Genomic DNA, 22464 nt, shown 5'->3' on the forward strand with positions numbered 1-22464 from the left:
TCCTCTTACTCTCTGAAACTTCCTATTCACGTCTCAGCCAGGCTTCATCCAACCTGACCCAGAGGCCTTTCCCCTTGGGCAGACGCCATCTCCAACACTCATTTCCAGGAGGAAGTGACCAACCCCATACACCAATTTGACAAGGAGGACTTCGGGGCAAAAGTCTGAGCAGGTCCCAAACGGTATGAGATTAGTCAAGTTCTCTGAAGAGGATAGGATCAGTGCTTCCCCAGAACTGGTTATTTTCTCAGAGTAAAAGGGGAGAGACATCGTCAGAGATGACACAGGGGAACAGAGATGTGGTGTCCCCGACCACCTCCTGGAGGATCCAGGCTGCGACAAAGAGCAAAGTGTACCCAAAACTCAGGCCCCAAGCCCTGGGTCTGCTCCACCGGCTGGGCTGAGCTCCGGGAGAGCCTCAAACCCACACGTGGCTTTTCGTGGAAACGGGAGGCTGCTTTTAGAATTGAATGCAGATGGCTTCCGCACTTATGAGAAGTACTGCTGGGACACACTTCCAGGTTGGGGGGAGCAGCTGGCGGGGCTCCAGGAATGCCTGGTCTGCTGTCTGCCTGGAAGGGAGGGGCCATCGGGTCTCCTTTCAAGTTGTCAGAATTCACATCCAAAAGATAGTGTTTTCTGTCCCACTGTTTCCTTTTCAGTCTTCTTAAAGAACCCTCTGCATACTCTTTCATTTACACTCGTTTTCATTATCTTTCATTACATTACATGCTCTTTACCTTATGTTGCATTCATTATCTTTCCTCACGTACCCTTTCAGCAATTTCGTTACATACTTAACATACATTTTTCATGATCTCTTTCATTTTCATCCAAGAAAAACTGTCCATTTCCCCATACAGCTTTAAATGTAACTCTTTATGTGTGACCTCATTTAAACCTCCTGACATCCCCATGAGGAATGATTATTCCCATTTTATAGATGAAGAAACTGGAACTTAGTAAGAAACTTGCCCAAGGTCACAGAAAATAAATGTTAACATGAGGACTTGGACCTGATTTGAGCCTAAGTCCTCCGTCTTGGTAGTTTAAAGCGACATCACACATCCTACTCATTATCATTCTTGATCATCAACAACTTGATGCCTCTACCAGCCACTGTGTCATCAGAAATCTGATTGGTTTCCCAAGATTCCTGTGGTTCTGACAATTTATTGGAAGAAAAAACACATGTCACTCATTTACAGAGCCCGTGTCCAAGGCACATTCACATCCTCGTCCTCAGTGGAACCTCACACCCTTATGAATGAAACAAGACAGACAACGTTTTCTGGTTTCACAGATGAGGAAAAGTGGCTTTCCCAAGGTCACACGGCTAGAAACAGTGAAATCAGAATGAGAACTCCTAGGCTATCGAAATACCCAGAATTCTTTCCCTGTATCTTGCTGCCTCTTCAATAAATAAATGAACAAAATAAATAAATAAACCTTCCAAGGAAACGCTGAGAAACCCCTCCTTCAAGCCTGTTTCTAGAGGGAGTTATTATCGGACTGGCGCCTACGAGCTTCCTGGCAGAGTGGAAGGGACTCTGGGTGGATTCCCCGGGCCTGATGTCTATTCCCAGAATGCCACGGAGAACACAGGGCTGAGGATGAACTGGGGGGGGGGTGGGGGGCACACCCCAGGCCTATCACCCCTCCCAGGTTCCCTGCCCACGGACTGTAAACTGGCTTTGCAGACAGATTCTAAACTGACTGCGGGGAAGCAGGGCCCACACCTGCCCCCTCTCTGGGCCCAGGGTCTGGTTGTTCTCTCAGCACGGTGCCATGCGCTCTTGCTACATCAGTTAGCCCGCGGCATGGGAAAGAAGCCGGCTCTGTGCAGGCACGGCTTCCTCCCTACCCAGGGTCAGTTGGGGTTGGAGATGTCACCCCAGAAGCCAGCTTGGCTAACATCCATCCATCTAGAAGGGTCCCCTAGAGATTCTTTACGTCACAGATGGGATAACTGAGGCCCTCTGAGAAGTGGCTGGCCCAAGGTCGCACAGCTGATCATTGAACAGAGGTCCCACCCCAGTGTCCTGTCCTGTAGCTGGACGTCAGCAGCAAACACAAGTGCTGGTCCTAACCCTGACCCTCTTGGGCAGATAAGGTGGCGTCCAAGCCTAGAGGCCACCGGAAGGCCTGAGTTTTGACCAATACAAACACCCACGGTTTCGCTGGTACTGTCAGCAAGATGGTGTGGGCAGCAGGGTGAGGGTAGTGCGTGGCTTGGCCACTCCAAGTGCCCCAGGGGGATGCTTCTGTATTTGCTTGAAAGAGGGCGCTGTCTGCAGATGGACGCAAGACATCCCCAGAGCACTGGATTCTGAGCCAGAAGCCCCCTTCTGGATCTCAGCTCCCTCTGGCCCCTGCTCCCTCCTTTCCCTCCTAGAAATGGCCCCTGCAGCGAGGCCCTGAAGCCTCCATCCTCTCAGCCCTCTATCCTGCTGGAGGCCCTGACACATGGCTGGCCTCAGCAGGGGGGGCCTGGCTCGCTGAGCTGACTTCAGCCTGGTGGCCTCACCACAGCTCCAAAAAGCCCCATGATTCCCCTGAGCAAGTAGTCCTTTACAATGTGGGAAGTATCCCAAGGGGGTGGAGCTCTCCGCCCTGCCCTTCTCAGCTCTGCCAGAGTCTGCAGGGCCCCGTCTGCACAGGAGGCCAATGCCACCTATGTACCCTGTGCTAGTTTAGTTTCCTCCTGCCCTGGACACTTACCAGGCCTGGCGCTGGCCTCACTACGCTTGCAGAAAAGTGCCCAGACTGGCCTTGTGCTTCACTTTCATCCCCTGGGGCCCCTCTGGGTCCAGGCAGGGTGCAGCGGAAACCAAAAGCAGCCCTTTAGCCTGAGTCACTCACTTGAGTGCAGGCTGGAGATCAGCGGCAGGGCGACCAGGTCTGAGTCAAAGCTGCCCAGGAGACCGCCTGGGGCTGCCACACACTCCAGATGGGCAAGATCATGGGCAAAGCTCCAGTCAGATGTTCCAAGGTCACCACAGCTGGTCAAGCCCAGGAGTGACCAATCCTCAGTTGGTGGGTTCCACTGTCCAGCTGGGGCCCCTGAGGGAGTGAGAGTCATTTCTGGGGGGTCCTGTTTCAAATAGCCCTTGGCCAGGGCTGGTAGAGGCCAGTCCGCCTCAGCATCCACGCATGTCCTGAATTTGGGGCCAAGGCCATCTGTTGGGGAGGATTCTTCTTCCAGGCCGCCTGCCTCGGCTGCCCTCTCCTCCGGGCACCGGGTCTGCTTCAGGTAGCCCTGGAAGGCCCCTGCGGCTGGGTCTTCTCCCGCAGCCACCTCCGGTCCCAGGGGACTAACATGGTCCAAAGCTGAGCCACCCTGAACACCCTCAGGCTGCGCCTCAGAGTTCCGGACCAGGCCAATGCCACTGTCATCCTGGTCCCGGCTGTCGCTCCCCACCTGCGGCTCCCAGTTGGGCTCCGCGCCAGGACCCAGGCTGGGCTCCTGCAAGCAGATCCCGCTGTCTGTACTTTTGCTGCCGCCGCTACTGCAGCTGTTCTCCGGCAACCGGGTTGCCCCCTTTCCCAAAGTACCCCCAGCCTGGGGGTGGGGGGCGGGGAGGAGGAACTGGGGCTCATCAGTCTGCAGGGACGGCTTGGCACTGCTGAAGCCGCTGTCCGTGCTGCCGTGCAGCTCCGAGTTCCTCAGCTCTGGGGACACCTTGGGGAAGGCCTCCTCATCGAGGGGATGAATGGTGTCTTGGGTCTCTGGGCAGGAAAGCTGGCCGATGAGGCTGAAGGGACTGGGCTTCTTGAAGACCTGGGGAGGAGAAGGTAGAGTGAGAGGGGTGGGAGGGTCACCTGCAGGAACCCACCCCAGTGTGGCCAGGGGAGGCCAGGGGTTCAGGAGGTACTTCTCCAACAGAGGGGGTGCTGCAGAGGCTGGAGTACACTGCCACTTGTCCTTTTGGTCTTGGTTCAGAACTGAGTTTTCCTCCTCATGCAATTCTCAGTTGGACTCAGGCCAGATACCTAAGAAGCCTGTATTCTTGGAGTTCAGAGAGAATGACAGGCAGAATAGGAGGCTGCAGGGAAAGGTGAACGTTCTCAGGAGGCTCCATCAGCAGTGCTTTTCAAACCCGAAAGCAGGCTGGACCCATTGAGATCTAGAAGTGTGTTTCAGACTTTTTTTCACTATGACCCCAAGTAAGAAATGTGTTACACAATAACCTGTATATAAGTAGCCCATAAATGTATAACTCATATATGATTGAAACCAATTTCACAAAATACTACTTATCGTTACTACCTGTGCCCTGTGATCTATTGTATTGTCCTGTCCTATCCCATCCCATGTTATTCATTTCATCTCTTATAAAGCTGGATGTGAAACACCGAGTTAATTTCTCCGCTCCCTGAGTGATTCCCATAAACACAGCGTGGGGCAGTGAAACAAGCACAGATCTAGCAGCTGAGGAGGCCTCGTTCCCCATTAATTGCCCAGAGTCCCAGGGAAGTCACTTAACCTCTCTCCCCCTTGCTCTTCTGCCCCAGCCGCACTGGTGTTCCTCCTGCTCTGGACAGTGCTGTCTCAGGGCCTTTGCACAGGCTACTCCTGGTTGGAATACTCTTCTCCTAGCACTTTGTATGGCTATGTATCCTCCTTATCGTTCAGGTCTCAATTCAGATGTCATCTCCTCAGAGAGACTTTCCCAATCACCCTTGCTAAAGCAGTGCTCCAGACACTCTCTTCCCATTAACCTAGTTTATTTTTTCCTAGCACTTAGTTCCTGGAGTTATTTTTTTTTCTGTGCCCCCACATGCACACACACACACACACACACACACACACACACTCAGTCCCCAACCCCAACAGAATAGAAGCTCCTTGAGGGCAGGAGTCGTCTGTTCTTATTGGCCACTCAGTTCCCAGAGCTTAAACTGAGCTGGCACATAGTAGGCACTCCAAAGGTTTGTTGACTGACTTACTGACTCACTGTTGCACATCTGCCCTTGTTCCCTTTGTATGTGATGACTCTAATGCAACTCTTATTGGTTGGATCCCTATTGATACCATATGGCTTGGTGACTAAGGATGTGTACTCTGGAGCCAGACTTCACGGGTTCAAATCCCAGGTCTGCCTCTTATCAGCTGTGTCACCTTGGCCAAATCATTTATCCTCTCTGTGCTTTAGCTCCTCCTATGCAAAATGGAAATAATGACAGTATTGCCTCCTCAAGTTGTGGTTCATGCATGTAAAATACTTAGAACAGTGCCTGGTACAGAGAAAGCACGCAATAAACACTTGGTGAATTGAATTTTACTCTCCAATAATTCTCTAAAGAAGTATTATTATCTCTATTTCCTAGAGGAGAAAACTGAACCTCAGAGAAGTTAAATGACTTGCCCAGTGTCACACAGCAGCAAAGAACAAATAAATCTGGAATTGGTACTCAACTGTCCCGATTTGTAATCCCCACTTGTTTAACAATGCTTACTTTGATAATCATTGAAGATCAGATCAAAGCAGCTAATGAATGAGAACAAGCAAATGCATGTGAAACTGCTTTGTGCTCTCTCAGTTATTTATAAAGTTAGTAATGGCTGTGATCATTAGAGGAAGGAAACTGGGCTGTACTTATCTTGAGGAGGAAAAAACTCATGAGGACAAGTCAATTCTGTGATCCAAACGTTCAGAAGGAACAAAAAAACCAGAGGTTGCTTGTCATCTCCTTTGGCATTTTTGCATCTATGTCCATTTCACTGGTTTGCATTAAACTTAATAGTTGATTCGTTGGCTGCCCCACCAGACGTAATCAAGCTCCTTGGGACCAGTGGCCACATTACTCAGCTGCTTCTGTACAACATTTTGCATGTTGTAGATGCTTGGTAACTGTAAGTCAATAGCTACCTCTCTCTTACTAGATGCCTTTTCCCAAGCCCAACTAAGACTCTCCCATCCAGCGGTCCTTTCCTACCACTCTGCTCTCTAGTTACCCATCCCTGAGGGCAGGCCCTTTGGTGCACTCAGCAGGCAGCTCCACCCCTCTTCTCTCCCCTCCATCCCCATCCCAGGGTTCTTACTCAAAATAATTTCAGAGGGCCTTTGTCTCTCTCCTTATTTTTCCTAGAGATCCTGGGATCCTTGTGGAGGGTCCCCTTCCAGCTGTGAGCTTCCCTGGGCCCCGGTCTCCCTGAAGGAGCCCACCCTTCCAGCTGAGCCCTCGACCATCATAGTAATGTCAGCTGTGGGGACCACCTTTGGTCCAGTCTGAATCCCAGGCCAGAGACGGGCTGTGGTCTGGAAATGCTGCTCAGTGCGGCAAGTTGAACTTTGGAGGCCGGCTGACTACAAATGTGGTGTTTGTCAGCACTGTGTAGCAAGAGGAGAGGCTGTGGGAAGGGCCGGAGATGCTCGCCTCTCAGCATCACCTCTCCGCTCTGCTCTCTCCCACACTGACAGCAGCCCTTTGTCTTCCTGTTCCAGAGCACCCATCGCCAGCCTCTAGGGATGGGAAAGCCTGGGCTCCGGCCCTGACTCTTCCTGGCTGTGGGACCCTCTGCATGTAACAATCTCTCTACGCCTCAGTCTCCTCAGTTGTAAAGTGAGGCTATAACTACCTGACTCCGAGGTACTAATGCACAGGGGTTGGTTCGTGGCCAATTATTAGCAAATAGTAACAAAATGGTGTGTGGCGGGTTGGGATTATTGTGTCTTATCTGGGCCACTTTAAGGCAACATTCTCCGTCCTGGGCTTGGCATTCAAGCCCTCCCTCCGCCCCCATGGTGCTTGACGAAGGTGCCTCTGATAATGTCAGGGCTGAGGGTACGGCCTGCCTGGGCGGGTGCTCCCTGCCTCCCGGAGTCCTGGTGGGGCCGGGAAGGATGGGACAGTGGCCTCCCCGTGAGACTCACCAGGACGGTAGGCAGCTTCCCCCGGCGCTGCACATACAGCTGGAGGGCCAGGAAGACAGCCAGGGCTCCGTAGAGCAGCAGGACAAAGGTGAAGAAGATGCTGAGGTTGGTCACGGTGAAATCTGCGGGCCCAGAGAGATGGGTTTATAGCCTGGTGCCGTGGGATATGGAGGGGCAGTCCCCGAGGATCCCATGGCCCCTCTCAGGAGCCTCTCGGTGAGGGGCCGAGTGACCCCCCCCCCCCCCGCATCCCCCCAGGTTACCTCTAGGCCACAACTCTGGAGGCCCTGGCTGGATTCTTGGGAGTCCCTGCCTGGCCCTCCAACCTCTGCCCTGAAGGATTCCCTCACTAGACACATGGCCTCCAGCTCTCTGCACAGAACTCACATGAAGGCATACGTAGCAGTGGGGCAGGAGGGTACAGAAGGTAAGAAGGGAGGCTTTGGGAGCAGCCAGACCTGGGTTCAAATCCCAGCTCTACCACTTACTAGCTGTGAGGCTGTGGACAAATTAGTTAGCCTATCTGAGCCTTAGTTTTACCATCTACGAAACGGGCAAAATAATAGTGCCTACCTCATAGATGGTTGTGAAGCACACAGCACTTATCATGAACCAAGCCCTTTATAATAGTCCCCCCTTATCTGTGGTTTTGCTTTCCGTGGTTTCAGTTACCTGTGTTCAACTGTGGTCCAAAAACATTAAATGGAAGATTTCCAGAAATAAACAATTCATCAGTTAAATCGTGTGCCGTTCTGAGTAGCATGATGAAATCTCACACTGCTCCACTCTGTCTGGCCCGGGACATGAATCATCCCTCTGTCCAGCAGATCCCACCCGTGAGTCACTTAGTGGTTGCCTCAGTTATCAGATGGACTGTTGTGGTATCCAGTGCTTTTGTTCAAGTAACTTATTTTACTCAATAATGGTCCCAAAGTGCAAGAGTAGTGATGTTGTCAATTTGGGCATTCTCTTAAATTTTTCTTTAATTTATAAACCAAACTTTGTCATAGGTATGTATGTATAGAGAAAAAACATAGTATATATACGTGCTTTCAAGGCATCCACTGGAGGTCTTGGAACGTATGCCCTGCGGATAAGCGGGGGACTACTGTACTTATGTCACCTGATTCTTATAACCACCTTAGGAGGTAAATACTATTATCGTCCCTATTTTTATAGATTAGCATCCTGAGGCCCAGAGAGGTTAAGCAAGTTGCCCAAGGTCATATATTTCATAAGTGGCGAAGCTGAGATTTGAACCCAGACCTGTATACAAAACTATTTCTATATCAGTGAGTGGATGTTGAAAAGCTCTTAAGGCTGCCTGGCACACAGACGCTGCCTTACTCTGCTTCAATGTGAGTGAGGCTGAAATGACAATGAGTTTGTGCGTGTCTTCCATAAACTGAAATGTACTGTAGAAAAGTAAGGAGTCCCTCTGGTCATTGCTGGACGCTGCCCACACTGGACTGGGCACTCCCAGAGCACTGACTGTTGGCATGATTCGCCGGGCACTTGACATATGTTGTCTTAAGTAGCTAGTTACAGCCTGCTCTGGGCACACCCTGTCTTCCCAGCCAGACTGTAAGATCCTAGTGGGCAGAACCACGGCCTTCACATGCCATATTCCCTTCCCTCCTTCCCCTTTCCAGCACTGGGCTGAGAGCCTGGCACAGTATTTGTTGACTTTTGCAGCTGTGGGGAGGAGTCAGCTCAGTTCTGCTTTCCTCTGAGGGGGACGAGGGGAAGTTTGGAGAAGCCCTTGGTGCCCCCAGCTCTACGAAAAGACAGCAGAGGAATGTGACAAATAGGAACCAGCACAGCTGGCTGAGGGGTGCTGCAGAAGGGCTCCTGGGGGTGCAGCTGGGCTCCAGTGGAAGCACCCGCAGAATTGGGAGACCTGGCTTTGTGGCCACACCCTGAAAGTTGCTTATAGGTACTGAGCCTCAGTTTCCGCATCTCTAAAATGGGGACAATGGGAGCTCTTTCATAGGGCTGTGTGAGGATGGAGAGCTGTGTTGCAGCTGAGGGGGGCGGGGGGCGCCTAGCACAGTGCCCCACATCGGCAGCCCTCAGTGGAATGGTTTTCAGACCTGCGAGGCCCGTCCTGCCTCCCTCCTGCCCGGACAGCAGCCCTGACCAACTCACACTGCGGGGTGAGCACGATGCACTCCTCCTTGGACCAGACCTCCTTGTTCACTCGGGAGCTGACAGATGGTTTCACCCTGACACAGAACTCTCCCACCCCTCTCGGGACTGGGAGGCTAAAGTTTTCATGTTTTATCTTGTCATGGGACTGAAACGAAAACAATCAGAGCAGTAAACACGATATCCTTGTTCCATGCCACATGGAAGCTGAGAGCTGGAGGGGCCTTTAGAGATGCTCTAAAGCCCTAAAGGCCAACCCCCTTCAGTGTTCTTTTTCTAAGATAAAAAACCCTGCATTATCGAGGCAGCCCAAGATCTCTGTGATTACCATGATTTAGTTTGTATTAAAAGCGAAAAGGAGCAAAGGAAGCCATAAACAAGGCGAAAAGACAACCCTCAGAATGGGAGAAAATATTTGCAAATGAAGCAACTGACAAAGGATTAATCTCCAAAATATACAAGCAGCTCATGCAGCTCAGTAGCAAAAAAACAAACAATCCAATTCAAAAATGGGCAGAAGACCTAAATAGACATTTCTCCAAAGAAGATATACAGATTGCCAACAAACACATGAAAGGATGCTCAACATCACTAATCATTAGAGAAGTGCAAACTAAAACCACAATGAGGTAGCACCTCACACCGGTCAGAATGGCCATCATCAAAAAAATCTACAAACAATAAATGCTGGAGAGGGTGTGGAGAAAAGGGAACCCTCTTGCACTGTTGGTGGGAATGTAAGTTGATACAGCCACTATGGAGAACAGTATGGAGGTTCCTTAAAAAACTAGAAATAGAACTACCATACGACCCAGCAATCCCAATACTGGGCATATACTCTGAGAAAACCATAATTCAAAAAGAGTCATGTACCACAATGTTCATTGCAGCACTATTTACAATAGCCAGGACATGGAAGCAACCTAAGTGTCCATCGACAGATGAATGGATAAAGAAGATGTGGCACATATATACAATGGGATATTACTCAGCCATAAAAAGAAACGAAATGAGTTATTTGTAGTGAGGTGGATGGACCTAGAGTCTGTCATACAGAGTGAAGTAAGTCAGAAAGAGAAAAACAAATACCGTATACTAACACATGTATATGGAATCTAAAAAAAAAATGGTTCTGAAGAACCTAGGGGCAGGACAGGAATAAAGATGCAGACGTAGAGAATGGACTTGAGGACACGGGGAGGGGGAAGGGTAAGCTAGGACGAAGTAAGAGAGTGGCATTGACATATAAGCACTACCAAATGTAAAATAGGTAGCTAGCGGGAAGCCGCCGCATAGCACAGGGAGATCAGCTCGGTGCTTTGTGACCACCTAGAGGGGTGGGATAGGGAGGGTGGGAGGGAGACGCAAGAGAGAGGGGTTATGGGGATATATGTATACATATAGCTGATTCACTTTGTTATACAGCAGAAACTAACACACCATTGTAAAGCAATTATACTCCAATAAAGATGTTAAAAAAAAAAAAAAAAAGCGAAAAGGAAGTATTTTATAGATACTGAGGACCATCCCAGAAGGGGCTAGAATCAACTGTGGTTGAAAGGAAAGAGGATGGATTTTGCAGATTCCAGATCCCTCACTTATGGGAGTGTGCTTGGGCATTTTCATAGCCTCTGAGAGCCTCATTTCCCCACCTATAACATGGAATAAAATCCCCACCTGCAAGGGAGTTGGAAGCGATAGTTATAATGTCTCCTGCGCTGCCTGACACCTAGCGGGCACTGTCTTCCCTGCCACCTGGCAGAAGCACAGGTTTGAGGGCTGTGGCCATCTCAGCTCCCCCCACTTGCCCCACAAGCTCTCTCAACTCTGCTGGCAAAGTTCCCCAGGGGTACACAAAAGGCACTTCCGGCCCAGGTGACAGGGAAGCCTGGCCTTGGGGAATCCCATACCTTATATCGTCCTGGTACCTTGCGAACCTCAATCTCGTACTCCCGGAAGTTGTGGAAGATGCTTTCATATGTGTCGCCTGCAGGGGCCATCTTGGGCCTGGGGAGCTGGATCACCCCAAGAATGATGCCATTGCGCATCTCTAGCTTCACGCCGGCAACTGTCAGAGTCACTGAGTCGGGAGACAAAACCATGAGGCCTGCAGGCTGGGGAGGGCCTGGGCACCCCATCCATACCTGGCCTCCAGGGTCAAGCTTTACCCACCCTAAAACCTGGGCTACAGGTTTCTCAACCTGGCAGAACATAAGGATTTCCTGGGGAGCATGTTAAAAACGCAGATGCCCAGACCCACTCAAGACACAGTGAATCTGAATTTTGGAAGCTGGGTCCTGGAAACGTCTATTTTAAACACACACACAGGGACGCTTCTGCAGCCAGCATTTGGGAGACAATGACCTCCAAGAGCAGCATTCTGAATTCTGCAGAGCAGCCTTGCCACACACATAGAGCACAGTCAGTCCCAATCTGCAGAAGGAAAGAATCCCATCACATTTGGGGCTTATTCTTTTCTCTTCTCTCTGCAGAGAGAAACTCCCAACTTTGCTTCAATAGCACCTCCCTGCTTCAAAGCCTCACACCCTGACCCCGAGGAATTCATTCTTAAAGGGAGGAGGACCTGATCGAAATTCTGCCTCCAGCTTGCTGCCCTATGCTGAGTTCTTATGGATTTGCTTCCTCTCCCAGAACCCTACAAGTACACCAACCTGGCCCTCGTGACTCAGCTGCCCCAACTCACCCCAAGACTTCTCTTCTGTAGGATAAACAACTCCAGTTCCCTTTTAAATCTTGAATAACTTGGCTATTTTCATCTAAACCTTCTCCAAAGTCCTGACTCAGGCTTGTTTGGGCAACTAAATCCCCAGCCAGGAAGCCAGGCAGATGTGGCGAGCTATGGGAACGGAGAGAAAAGTTCTAGACTAGAGCTTCTGGCTGGAAAGGACCCTGAAAGCCATGTTCTAGGCCCCGGGGAGGAAAAGCACCTTCATCCACAGAGAAGCGGGTGTTGGGAGAGGTCCAGTTTGAGTGCTGGCCTCCGTCCACTGCCCGCACTCTGGCTCGGTAACCATTGCTATGATACAGGTCCAGGGTCTGCATGGTGAGATCACAGGACAGCACCAGGGTCTGGCTACAGTTGCGGATGGGCTTCCAGTAGATGGGCTCTACTCCATACCTGGGGAGATAGCGGGGTAGGCATTGGGAGAGGAACTTGTGCTCAAACCTAACTCCTTTAGGAGGGAAGCAAGAGGCCAGGGGAGAGCTCTCATGATGGTATAGCCCTCAGGGTATTCCCTTTAGTCTGGGGCGTCTAGTTGCAAGGGGATCTCCCTTGGTTCTGGGACTCTGTACCAATTTCTCTGTGCTCTAGAAGACTCTTAGATTGGAATACGAGTAGCTCAAACGCCAACTCCTCCAGGAAGACTTGCCACTCCCTGCAACACAGCCCAATTCCTCCCTTCTCCCAACTACATCTGTAGTCCTTAGGGCTTCCTTGTTCTCCAACTGGCTTATGGATGCTTTTCCTGTTTTTCCAATAAGATGGAAAAATCTTGAGGGTAAAGGCAATACCTTGGTTTTCTCACCCAGAGCTTCCAGCACGCTACTCTGCCCATATGAGACTTGATCAGTACTTGTCATCTGATGGATATGTGCCAGGGTCCTTCCTGGTGTCATTTCAGTAACAAGGCAGGTATCTTCCCATGCCAGGGTGGGTAGAAGGGGACGGACTCACCCACTCCCTCACTCACCTCCCTCCTCTCTCCATCCTCCCTTTTGCTTACCGCAGGAGCTCCACTTCATAGTAGGTACTTTCAGACTGATTCGGGATGGGAGTCCAGTGGAGGACGTGGTAGAAAAATTCTGCTTCAAACCACACAGATGAAGGTCTGGGCAGTTCTGTCCACAGGGAGAACAGTGTCAGTACCAGAGCTAGCAGAGGCCCCCTCCACCTCCCCGCCAGGGAGGAGATGATGGTGGTGATGGTGGCAGGCATTCTAACAGCTCCCATTTACTGAGCACTTTACCTTGAGCTGAGCACTCAGCTAAGTACTTTACATGCATTGTCTCATTTAATTATCACAGTAATCCTACAAGGTGGGCATTTATTACCCCAATTTTACCAGAGAAGAAATGAAGGTTCAGAGAGGTTAAGTGACTTGCCCGAGGTCAATGGGGGTAGTAAGCAGTAGAGTGGGCCTTTGAATCCAGATGTGTCTGATCCCAGAGCTAGTATAGTGTCCTTAAATCCCTGTCCTGTGCTGTATGTGATCAGAAGCAGAAGTGCTGGTTGAGAAGAGCCAAGGTGGGTGTGATGCATCCCAGGCAAGAAGGCAGGGGCTGAGGGCTAAGATGTGCCCACAATGAGCTCTCAGATGAGCTGGTCCCTGGCTCTGCCCAATCCCTGTCCCTGCTCCAGCCCCATCCCAAGGCCTGCTCCCCATCCCCACACCTGGTCCCCACCCTGGCCCCAGCCCTGGCTCTAGCCCAAGGCCCCCCTCTCTGGAGTTCTTTGGGTACACAGATATCCTGCTAGTTGGCATCTACCTGTTTGTCTTCACAGAACCCCAAGCTGAGTGCTTGTCCCATCCCCCCACTTCTAGGAGGGCTTTACTGCAGCCAGATGCCCAGCCTTAGGCTGAGTAGGACAGGCAGTCCTGGGTCTAGACTGGGCTGAGGACGTTTCCACAAAGAGCTGGCACCCTTGGCTCCAAGGTGATATACTAAGTACCAGTGCCTCTCTCCACCTCCCGTCTTCCCCTCACAGCCACCCACACCTTTCACCATGGGAAACTATAACTTCAAGAGCCTCAAACTAGCACTTGGTAGTGTGACTCAGACAAATCATTTAACCTTGCTGAACATTTGTAAGAATGTGATAAATACACCTACTTTAAGAGTCTTGCCGATCAAGTGCAATGAAGTACACGGCCAATACCCACATTCAGTTCCTCTTCTCTCCTCCTCGATCCCTTAATGTCTCTCCATCTGACAGCGACTCCCAGGCTTCCCTTGTTCTCCAACTTCTCATCATCTCTCTAATAATGCTTCTATTTTCTGACTGTCATTCTCACTTAGAAAGCACATCTGTCCCGGTCCCTTGCTTTCTTTCTTATACTGTCTTTGATCCTCTAGACTGTGTCTCGATTTCAAAACAGTATATGGAAAGTGAAAAACACAGTGGGTCATTGTGGTGTTTGGGCTGCACATCCCCAGCTCAGCTCTCTATCATGTGAATGGTGACTGCATGTTTTACTTCGTATTCTGGCGTCATGTAGAAGCAGTTTCACTCCCTGCTCTCCCTGCCTCCGCTCCTGGTCCCTCCGGCTCACGGCCCTTTCATTTTCTCCCTTCAGGATTTAGTCTTTTCAAATGCAGAAACTTTCCAGGATTTCTGGCTGGGTTAGGAGAGCTAAGGAGTAGCAGTCGGGAGGAGGGAGGCAGGTGGCAGTGGGAGAGCACTGGGGGCTAAAGAAGGAGAAGGGATGATCCGATGGGGGTGACAGTTAATAGTGGGGGAAAAGAGCTGAGATAGGGTGACATGGCACGGGGCAGAAATAGATTAATCGGAGAGCTAAGGGAAGGTAGAGTCAGAGTGAGATCAAAGTAATTCCCCAGAGGGACCAGCAGTCCCTTCATTTGAACTAGAACAACAAAAAAGCCAGGGGTAAATTTATGACTCACAGGGAGGCGGGTGGACGGTGACTTGTGTGTGTGTGGGGGGTCATTTAACTTCTCTATCCATACTTCCCCACTCCCCCAGTCAATCTCAGTCTCTTCCACGCCCACAACGGGTGAGCCTGAGACCCAGGCTTGCCAGAATGAGGGCGATTCGGGGAGCGGGGAGATAATGGGCGCCCCTCTCCGTAGAGGGCCAACCAGACGGGATTCTCCGTGGGACTCAGAACTTTAATGTAGGAGTGACGACCGGTAGGAGAGGGAGCGGGGCGGGCGCGGAGAGGGCAGGGCTAGACCCCGATCCTTACCGTGCGCGCGAGAGCCGAGGAGCAGGCTGAGGAGGGCCGCAAGCTGCGGTATCAGGCGCGGCAGCATCCTGGTCCAGCCGCATCCTCCGGAGCCGGGATGCTTGCCTCCAGTCGCCGCTCTGCGGGACTGCGACTGAAACCTCCGGCCGCCTGCCAGGCCGCGCCCCGCTAGGCTGACGTCAGAAGGGCGGAGCCTCGAGACACCCCGCCCCCGAGCCGCGGCGTCAGGGAGCCAGAACCGCTGCGGAGCATGGTCAGCCCAGGCAGGTGGAGAGGAAAGCAGGGGCAGGGCTTGTGCATGCTGTCCCGGGGCGGGGGCCGGGCTCTGGGCAACTCTCACCCTCCTCGCCTCCCGGGGCCCCCGGTGTAATAGGGTGAAAGCGGTCTGGGTAGCCTGGTGGGTGTGTGTATGTGTGTGTGTGTCTGTTGCGGTGCAGGTGGCGAGGGACAGCCTTGTCCCTGTGGGTGCGGAAGGTGGGGTGAGGGCGTCAGAGCCAATTTTACGGAAGAGTAGGGCTGGGATCCGCAGCTGCTCGGAGTTGGGAAGGACATTGCCCCAGGTGCTCAGGGGATGTGTGAGAGGACACGTGTGGGAGCCTTGGAGCTGCCAAGTACCTTGATGTAGGCCTGAGCTAAACCAACAGTAAAATAGGCAGTCCTCTACCTGCTTAATATTTTGGAAGGGGTGCCGACGACGTCTTCCAGCCTTTTTTGGTTTCCCTCTCCTGCCTGAAATCTTCATGTTCAGAGTTTTTTTTGTCGTGGTCTGAACGGGGGTTCGAAAAGAGTTTCCAGACACAAGGCAGAATGTAAAGAATATAGAATTTATTAGCGGGAAGGGTCGCTGCCAGAACAGCGGGTCGACTTCCTAGTAGTCTGGGAGAGTCGAGCCGGAACATGTGCTATTGATCAGTTTTTATAGCCAGAAAACAAACGAATGGCCCGAGGTGAAAATTTCGTTTACTGATTGGTCGAGGCACATATACCTTCCTTCTATAGGGTGGGAGTGGGACAGGGCATATGCCTTCCCTTATTTGGGACAGGTCCCGTTGCCCAGGTGGGCTCAGAAATTTCCTAACCATTGCAACATGGTGGGGAGGGCGATTAAGAGTCCGGTAGGGGATGTAACGCTGACACTTCTTCAGGCAGGGTCGTCCTTTGTCCTTGAAGCACAATTGTTCTTGGAGCACCACATTTTTTTTTTTTTTTTTTTCCTGCTGGGTAATTGTGCTCCGGGAGAACTGGGTAAACGTCATCAGTCACTCATACCTCTGTCAATTGGCTCATCTGACACTTCACTCCAGGTGCACGGAAGGTATCTGGGCATGGGAGACAAACTGTCCACTTCGCTGTTGTTGGGTGGTGGCATGTGCTTCAGACTATGTGTGTGTATGGGGGGCGGGGGGTGGGATGGAAGTCCCATCCTGTATCTGAAGATCTACCTTGGGACTAGAAAGACCTCATTTTTTTAAAAAAATTTATTTATTTTATTTATTTATTTTTGGCTGCGTTGGGTTTTCGTCGCTGCGCGCGGGCTTTCTCTAGTTGCAGCGAGCGGGGGCTACTCTTTGTTGCGGTGTGTGGGCTTCTCATTGCGGTGGCTTCTTTTGTTGCAGAGCATGGGCTCTAGGTGCTCGGGCTTCAGTAGTTGTGGCTCGCGGGCTCTAGAGTGCAGGCTCAGTAGTTGTGGCACACAGGCTTAGTTGCTCCGCGGCATGTGGGATCTTCCCGGACCAGGGCTCAAACCCGTGTCCCCTGCATTGGCAGGCGGATTCTTAACCACTGCGCCACCAGGGAAGCCCAAGACCTCATTTTTTGATGGTGGTCGGTGAAGGTCAGGGATGCACTGGCCACATGGATAGTGAAGAGTGGTATATGCAAGCCCAGCAAGACACATGGTCAGTCGGGGCCACCCTAAGTGGGCAGCTCTTGTTGCCACACTCTTACGTCAGCCTGGAGGAAGAGTCCCAGGGTTTTTAATGTGTGAGGATATTTTTTGCACCCTCTGTTGCTCAACTGAGAGATTAGAAGTTAGCCAATTGCTGAGAAGTACCCAGGCATGACCCAAGGGTGTGGCTACTGTCTGAAATGACTTCTTAGTTCCCGTTGACCTTTACAAGCAGGAGTACGCTGCGCGGTGTCTTTCTGAACTTGTCTTTACTTTTACTTTTGTGTTGAGTTGTAAGAGTTTACAAGTCTATACCCCCTCACCATTTTGAAGAAGGATCGGGATTTCTTAATTCATTCATATGACATACATTTAATGCGTATCATTATGAACCTGGGGATATTATGTGCCTGCACATTGTTGAGGCTGAGGAAAAAATGGTGATGAAAACAAGGTCCCTTTCCACAAGAAATGAACACTCAGCTAGAGAGAGAAAGTGAACAGAGATTTTTAATATGCTGTGGTAAGTGCTTTGGGAAGGGAAATACAGGCTCACATGGGGACACAGGAAACAGACACTCTACCACAACTGGGGTCAAGGATAAGGAACGTTTCCTGGAGGAGGTGACATCTAAGCTGAGACCTGAGGAATCAGTAGGAGGTAGCTGGGTGAAGAGGGGAGAAGGAGGGTGTTCCAGACAGAGGGAAGTATATGCTTAGATATGAGGGAATATGGCATTTTTTGAAGAATCCTGTAAAGTGAGTAAATTAGCATTCCTATTTTAAGAAGAGGAAACCACTGTGACTGACATAGGTTAATGTTTTGCTCAGGGCAGAGTCAGCATTTGAATGTAGACTATTCCAGTGTATCCTGGTACCTCAAAGAAAGCACCTAGAACAGGAGTTATGTCAGACATATGATTACTGTACCTTTTTCTTTTAAGAAATTCAGTGTTTATTTTGGTTTGTATCCAGTTATTCAATCTCAGTGTTGTGAAAAGTCCACCTAAGGTTCAGTGATTTCTAGTATTCATACCAGTATTGGGACAGATAATAGAAAGTAATTATAATAGTAACTTTTGTTTATTGAGCTCTTACTACGTATCAGTCATTCTGCTAAATACTTAATATGTTGTATCAGAGACTGGCTAGATGGTTAGCAATTCCATTTCCTCTTCCTGGGCACACATGACAACTACATTTCCTAGCTTGCTTTGCAATTAGATGGAATATGTGACTGGGTTTTAACCAATGTAAAGTTGAATTGATGGGTGCCACTTCCCGGCCTGGCCTCTAACTGTGTCTTTGCTATTCTGTCAGCCAGTGGAGGGGGCCTAGTGGAGGACTCCAAGGGGATGGAAGGAGCTTGGGTCCCTGAATCACCTCTTGGAGGGGAGCTATGCAGGAGAGACACCCAATCTACATCAGCCTGTGACTTGAGTGTGGAGCACACTCTTCTTGTATGTAGCCACTGAGATTTTGGAATTTTCGTTATAGCAGCTAATGTTAACTACCCTGATTAATGTGCAAACATTGTCTCATTTAATCCTTATTACTACCCCGCTAGATTGACATAATTATTAATGTCTTACAGACGGGGAAGTGAGGTCAGGGACAACGTCACTTGTTTGCATCACTCAGCCACTTAGTGGCAGAGCTAAGATTACAGTCCAGGTCTGTTTGACTCTAGAGCTCATGCTTTTGCCATCATATAAAAAATGCCCTTCCCAATCTTGGAAGAGTTCTTGGAAAAGACAAGTGTCTACTGAGCTGAGAGAGAGAAAGAGAGGAGGGTGAGGGTGGGGGAGGAGGAACAGCTCAGGGCTGAGTATGGTGGGAAGAGGGAAGGTGAGGAGCCCCAGAGAACATGTGGGCAGAGCCTTGCCCCCATAGCCACACTGGGAAAATTTTAGGACAAGTTTTGGGCTTTGGATGGTTCCATTGTCCCATTTTCGCTCTACTTCATCTTGGTCTTCAGGTTGATGCTTCTGAATGGGCACCACTGTGGGGTAGGGTGGGCATCTGAGCGGTAGGAAGTCCAGCTCGAGTGTGGTAACAGACACGGCTTGCAGTTTCTGTCCCTGGACTGGTGATTAGGGAAGTTCCAGGCCTTGTGATCACCATGTCAGAGCTAAACATAACAGGGAGAGAAACCTCAATGGAACCAACCCCGAGAAGAAATCAGAGAAAAGGAAGCTGCCTGGGGATACTTGGTAGTCACTGGGTCAAGGCGAATGACAGATGTGAGGGGAAGAGGCCATCAAGGGCCAGCCCAGCCCCAGGAGGAGCCTTCTTGCTGTTGGTTACAGAACCTAATTAACATCCACATCCATTCACCGTCTGCCTGGCTCTCTCCTGGATGAGAATAAAAGAGCTCAGCAGGGACAGAACCCCCTTCCGAATGTCCCTCTCTCTTCTGTTCAGATGATGGCTCAGACTTGAATGGAGAGTTGCTTGAATTTTAGTTGGGTGGGTGATAGGCCTCCCTAAAGGGTTTTGGGCAGGAGAGGGACATGGCAGATTTGCATTTTAAATAGAAGAGGAAACCCAGAGTACAGAGGTAACTAGCTAAGGTGACTCAGCTAGTTAGTGGCAGAATCAAAACCCTGATCTGATTGAAGTTCAACTTTTTGCCTGACAGGCCCCAACAAATAAGCTTGTGGAACTATGAAGACCACGTGAATCACGTGTCATGTTTTGTGCCCCCTAGCAAAGAGAAAAGAAGAAGAAATACTGGTCTCCCAGGTGAGGGACCTCCCCTGCTAATTCTCTTGAATCAGCAGAGCTGGGGCCAAGGGCCATCTCAAGCCTGCAGTCTACTCGGGATATCATTCTTGGCCAGTGGTCAAGATCCACAAGGCTGCTGGGAGCAGCCTGTGGGCCTCAGAAACAGGAGACCTATTTCTCGCCCTAGCTTGGCCACTGCCAGGTGTGTGCCCTTGCACCAGTCCCTTTACCTCTATTAGCTAATGACAGGATTGGAAGAATTGTAACCTTCCTGGGCTGTTGCAAGGCCAGATACAGAAGTGTTCTGACAACTGATAAAGGCTTCCCAAATAAGAGGGGGTGTGGCTAGTAGAAATATTCAGCAGAAAGGCCTCATACTAACTAGAGGGAACCAGTGCCCTTTCCCCTTGTCTGCATTCACTTGTCCCTTCTCCAGGCTGTATGTTGTGCTGAACCCCACCCCACCCCAGGACAACTGGGGCCTTTGCCCACACTTGGACTCCCCCTCGCCTCCAATCATCTTATCAGGAAGGGTGAGCACCTAGTCCATTGCCATTGCTCTCATGAACCTGGGTATGAGAGATTAAGAACGCTGACAAAAATATCCCATTCCCTTCAAGAAACAGCTGTGTTTTCCTTCTGTAGTCCAGATGACTTTGACTTCTCCAGTTTTTAGGGGTGTCATTTCCCTTTAATTCTAAACTTAACAGCAGTCTGAGCTCCTATCCTATGAAGGGAGGATGTTCATCTGCTCTTGGGTTTCCATTTCCAGAGAACTTGTGGGGTTCTCCAGGGAAGTCTCCCATGCCCAGGGCTCTCCTGGCAGTCTCACACCTCACCTCCTAGGGTCTCATGGTGCTGGGCTGCAGCTGCTCACTTCAAGTGTGGACACAGGGCCTATCACATTTTGACTTGCTGTTGGAGGCTTGCAAATAGCAGAAGTACCAAAGAGATAGTTTTCAACTCTATTAAGAAGTAGCCACTCGGAGCTGCCACCAGTTAGGTCCCATTCTGAAAACTTTCCTTAAGCTCCTGGCAGTCATTGTGGCAGGAAGGAACCAGTTAGCTTCCCACCTTTGGAAATCTCCAGGCCTCTCTGAACAACTTCCTTGCCCCCAGAGAGGGGAGAGGCCTTCCGTTCCCTGCTCAAAGCCCACTACTTCTTCTTCTTCTTTCTCGCTTTAAGATGATTCACAGGAAGAGCATCAATATCCTTCAAGGGAAATTCCTAGCCCCACCCCAATGTATAGTGTGGCTCCAATGGCCCACAAAGGGCTAGTTGCTGGCATATTTCCTTAAGTCTGCCTTAGCCTCAGATAACAGCACAAGTGGGACAGCATCTGTATGGCCCAGACAGTGGCATGTCAAGCACAATCCAGGGCCCTGCACAGCCATTCCTCCACGGAGGGGAAGAGCTCAGGTTTACCTGCTTCTCCTGTGCGTGTCTGGGCTCCTGGTCTTCTATGAGCAAAACCACGACAAAGAACAGTGATGTTCAGGTGTGGGATGGGACAGCCTAAATTCAGCCTATTTTTCTAGCTTCTCCGGGCCATGGATCTGCTAAGGAGATGCTCAGTTGACATTGCCAAACAAAACCTCTAGACCTCGGTCTGAGGGACCTGTCTTGGGTCCACTACTGACGTCTGGGCTTTTGCCCAAAACTATGGGCCTATACTTACTTTCTATTGACATGACTAAGAAGGTTCACCCAGGACAGAGGGAGGCTCCCACCTAAAGACAAATCCTAATTACTACTCTGTGATATAGAAATTGCTTGTAACCCTTGAATTACAGTTTTTCAGTTTCAAGAATTTAAAGGTATCCATTCCACTGTACCTCTGGTAGCAGTAGGAGTGCTGGGTGGGAAGACCTAAAACCGGGCTTTAAGCCCCAGTTTGTCAGTTGTCATCTGTGACTTTGGGCAGGTCACAAATTCCCCAGGTCTCAGGTTTCGTACCTCTAATATAAAGATGATACCTCTTCTTACAGCCTATTGGGGTTGTCGAGAGGATTAATGTAAGCAAACGTTTGTTAAGTACCCTTGACTAGGTCCTGTGGGATACAAAAATTAGTCATACGCTGGCCTGATCAGAAGCATGTACTTTCAGGGGATTTAAACCTGTAATAAATAACGTCTAAGGACCAGCTTAGATGTAAGGTGTCTTGTAAATTCTAAGGTGTAATACACATGTAGGGTATTAGTACTGCTGGTATTTTTCTTATGGATTGGGTCTCCTTTCTGGTCACTGCCAGGCCAAGCAGATCTTGGCCAGGTCGTAACCCCAAGCCTGTTCTCCCTGTCCCCTCATGGCTCCAAGAGATCTTGCTGCCCCTTGGAATCCTGGAATCCGTACGTGGAGGACAATTCATCTGTACCCCTGCTTCTCTTCCAGCACTTTCCCTAGGACATACTGGAAATAAGGCCTTTCCTCTTTCACAGAATTAATGACAAGTACAAGAAATGATAATTGGAGGTCAGCTGGGCATGGTGCGTAGAAAGTGTGCACATGTTCCCAGTGGATGGGTGCGTGGGAGGGGAGCATGGAAGAGGGAAGTTCTACAATCCGAGGGTGCAGTTCAAGTTCTTATAATTTATAGGAAAATGAAAGTCAGAGAGGAGGAGCTCAGTTAGCTAGACAAGTTCACACCTCACCCCCAGATTCATTCTGTGGCCATCTGACCTTTTGGGACATAAGAACAAGTGAGTTGTCCTTCTCACCTTGTTCCAAACTCTTTTTCACAAGCCAGCAGTTGGGTGACTGATAACGGGAAGTCCTGCTGGTCCTTCTGGTGGCCGGTAGCCCCTCCTTTCTGCCTGCACTAACCTGCCCTTCTCTCCTCCCTCAGCCCCTCCTCCCAGGACACCAAAGGAACC

General features: G+C 50.3%; 1 protein-coding gene across 1 annotated transcript; it reads right to left on the reverse strand.

Moving 5' to 3' along the window:
- Positions 1-1149: 1149 nt before the first annotated feature.
- On the reverse strand, positions 1150-15080 carry IL10RA (interleukin 10 receptor subunit alpha). The gene is made up of 7 exons (XM_059929300.1): positions 14975-15080; positions 12773-12887; positions 11975-12165; positions 10937-11106; positions 9027-9174; positions 6879-7000; positions 1150-3781 (listed from the first exon to the last, which is right to left on the reverse strand). Exons 1-7 carry the CDS (start codon positions 15039-15041, stop codon positions 2855-2857), a joined length of 1740 nt encoding a protein of 579 aa, XP_059785283.1. The 5' UTR covers positions 15042-15080; the 3' UTR covers positions 1150-2854.
- Positions 15081-22464: the final 7384 nt, after the last annotated feature.

This window comes from Balaenoptera ricei, chromosome 8 (genome assembly GCF_028023285.1).
Source record: "Balaenoptera ricei isolate mBalRic1 chromosome 8, mBalRic1.hap2, whole genome shotgun sequence".
Classification (NCBI taxonomy): Eukaryota; Metazoa; Chordata; class Mammalia; order Artiodactyla; family Balaenopteridae; genus Balaenoptera; species Balaenoptera ricei.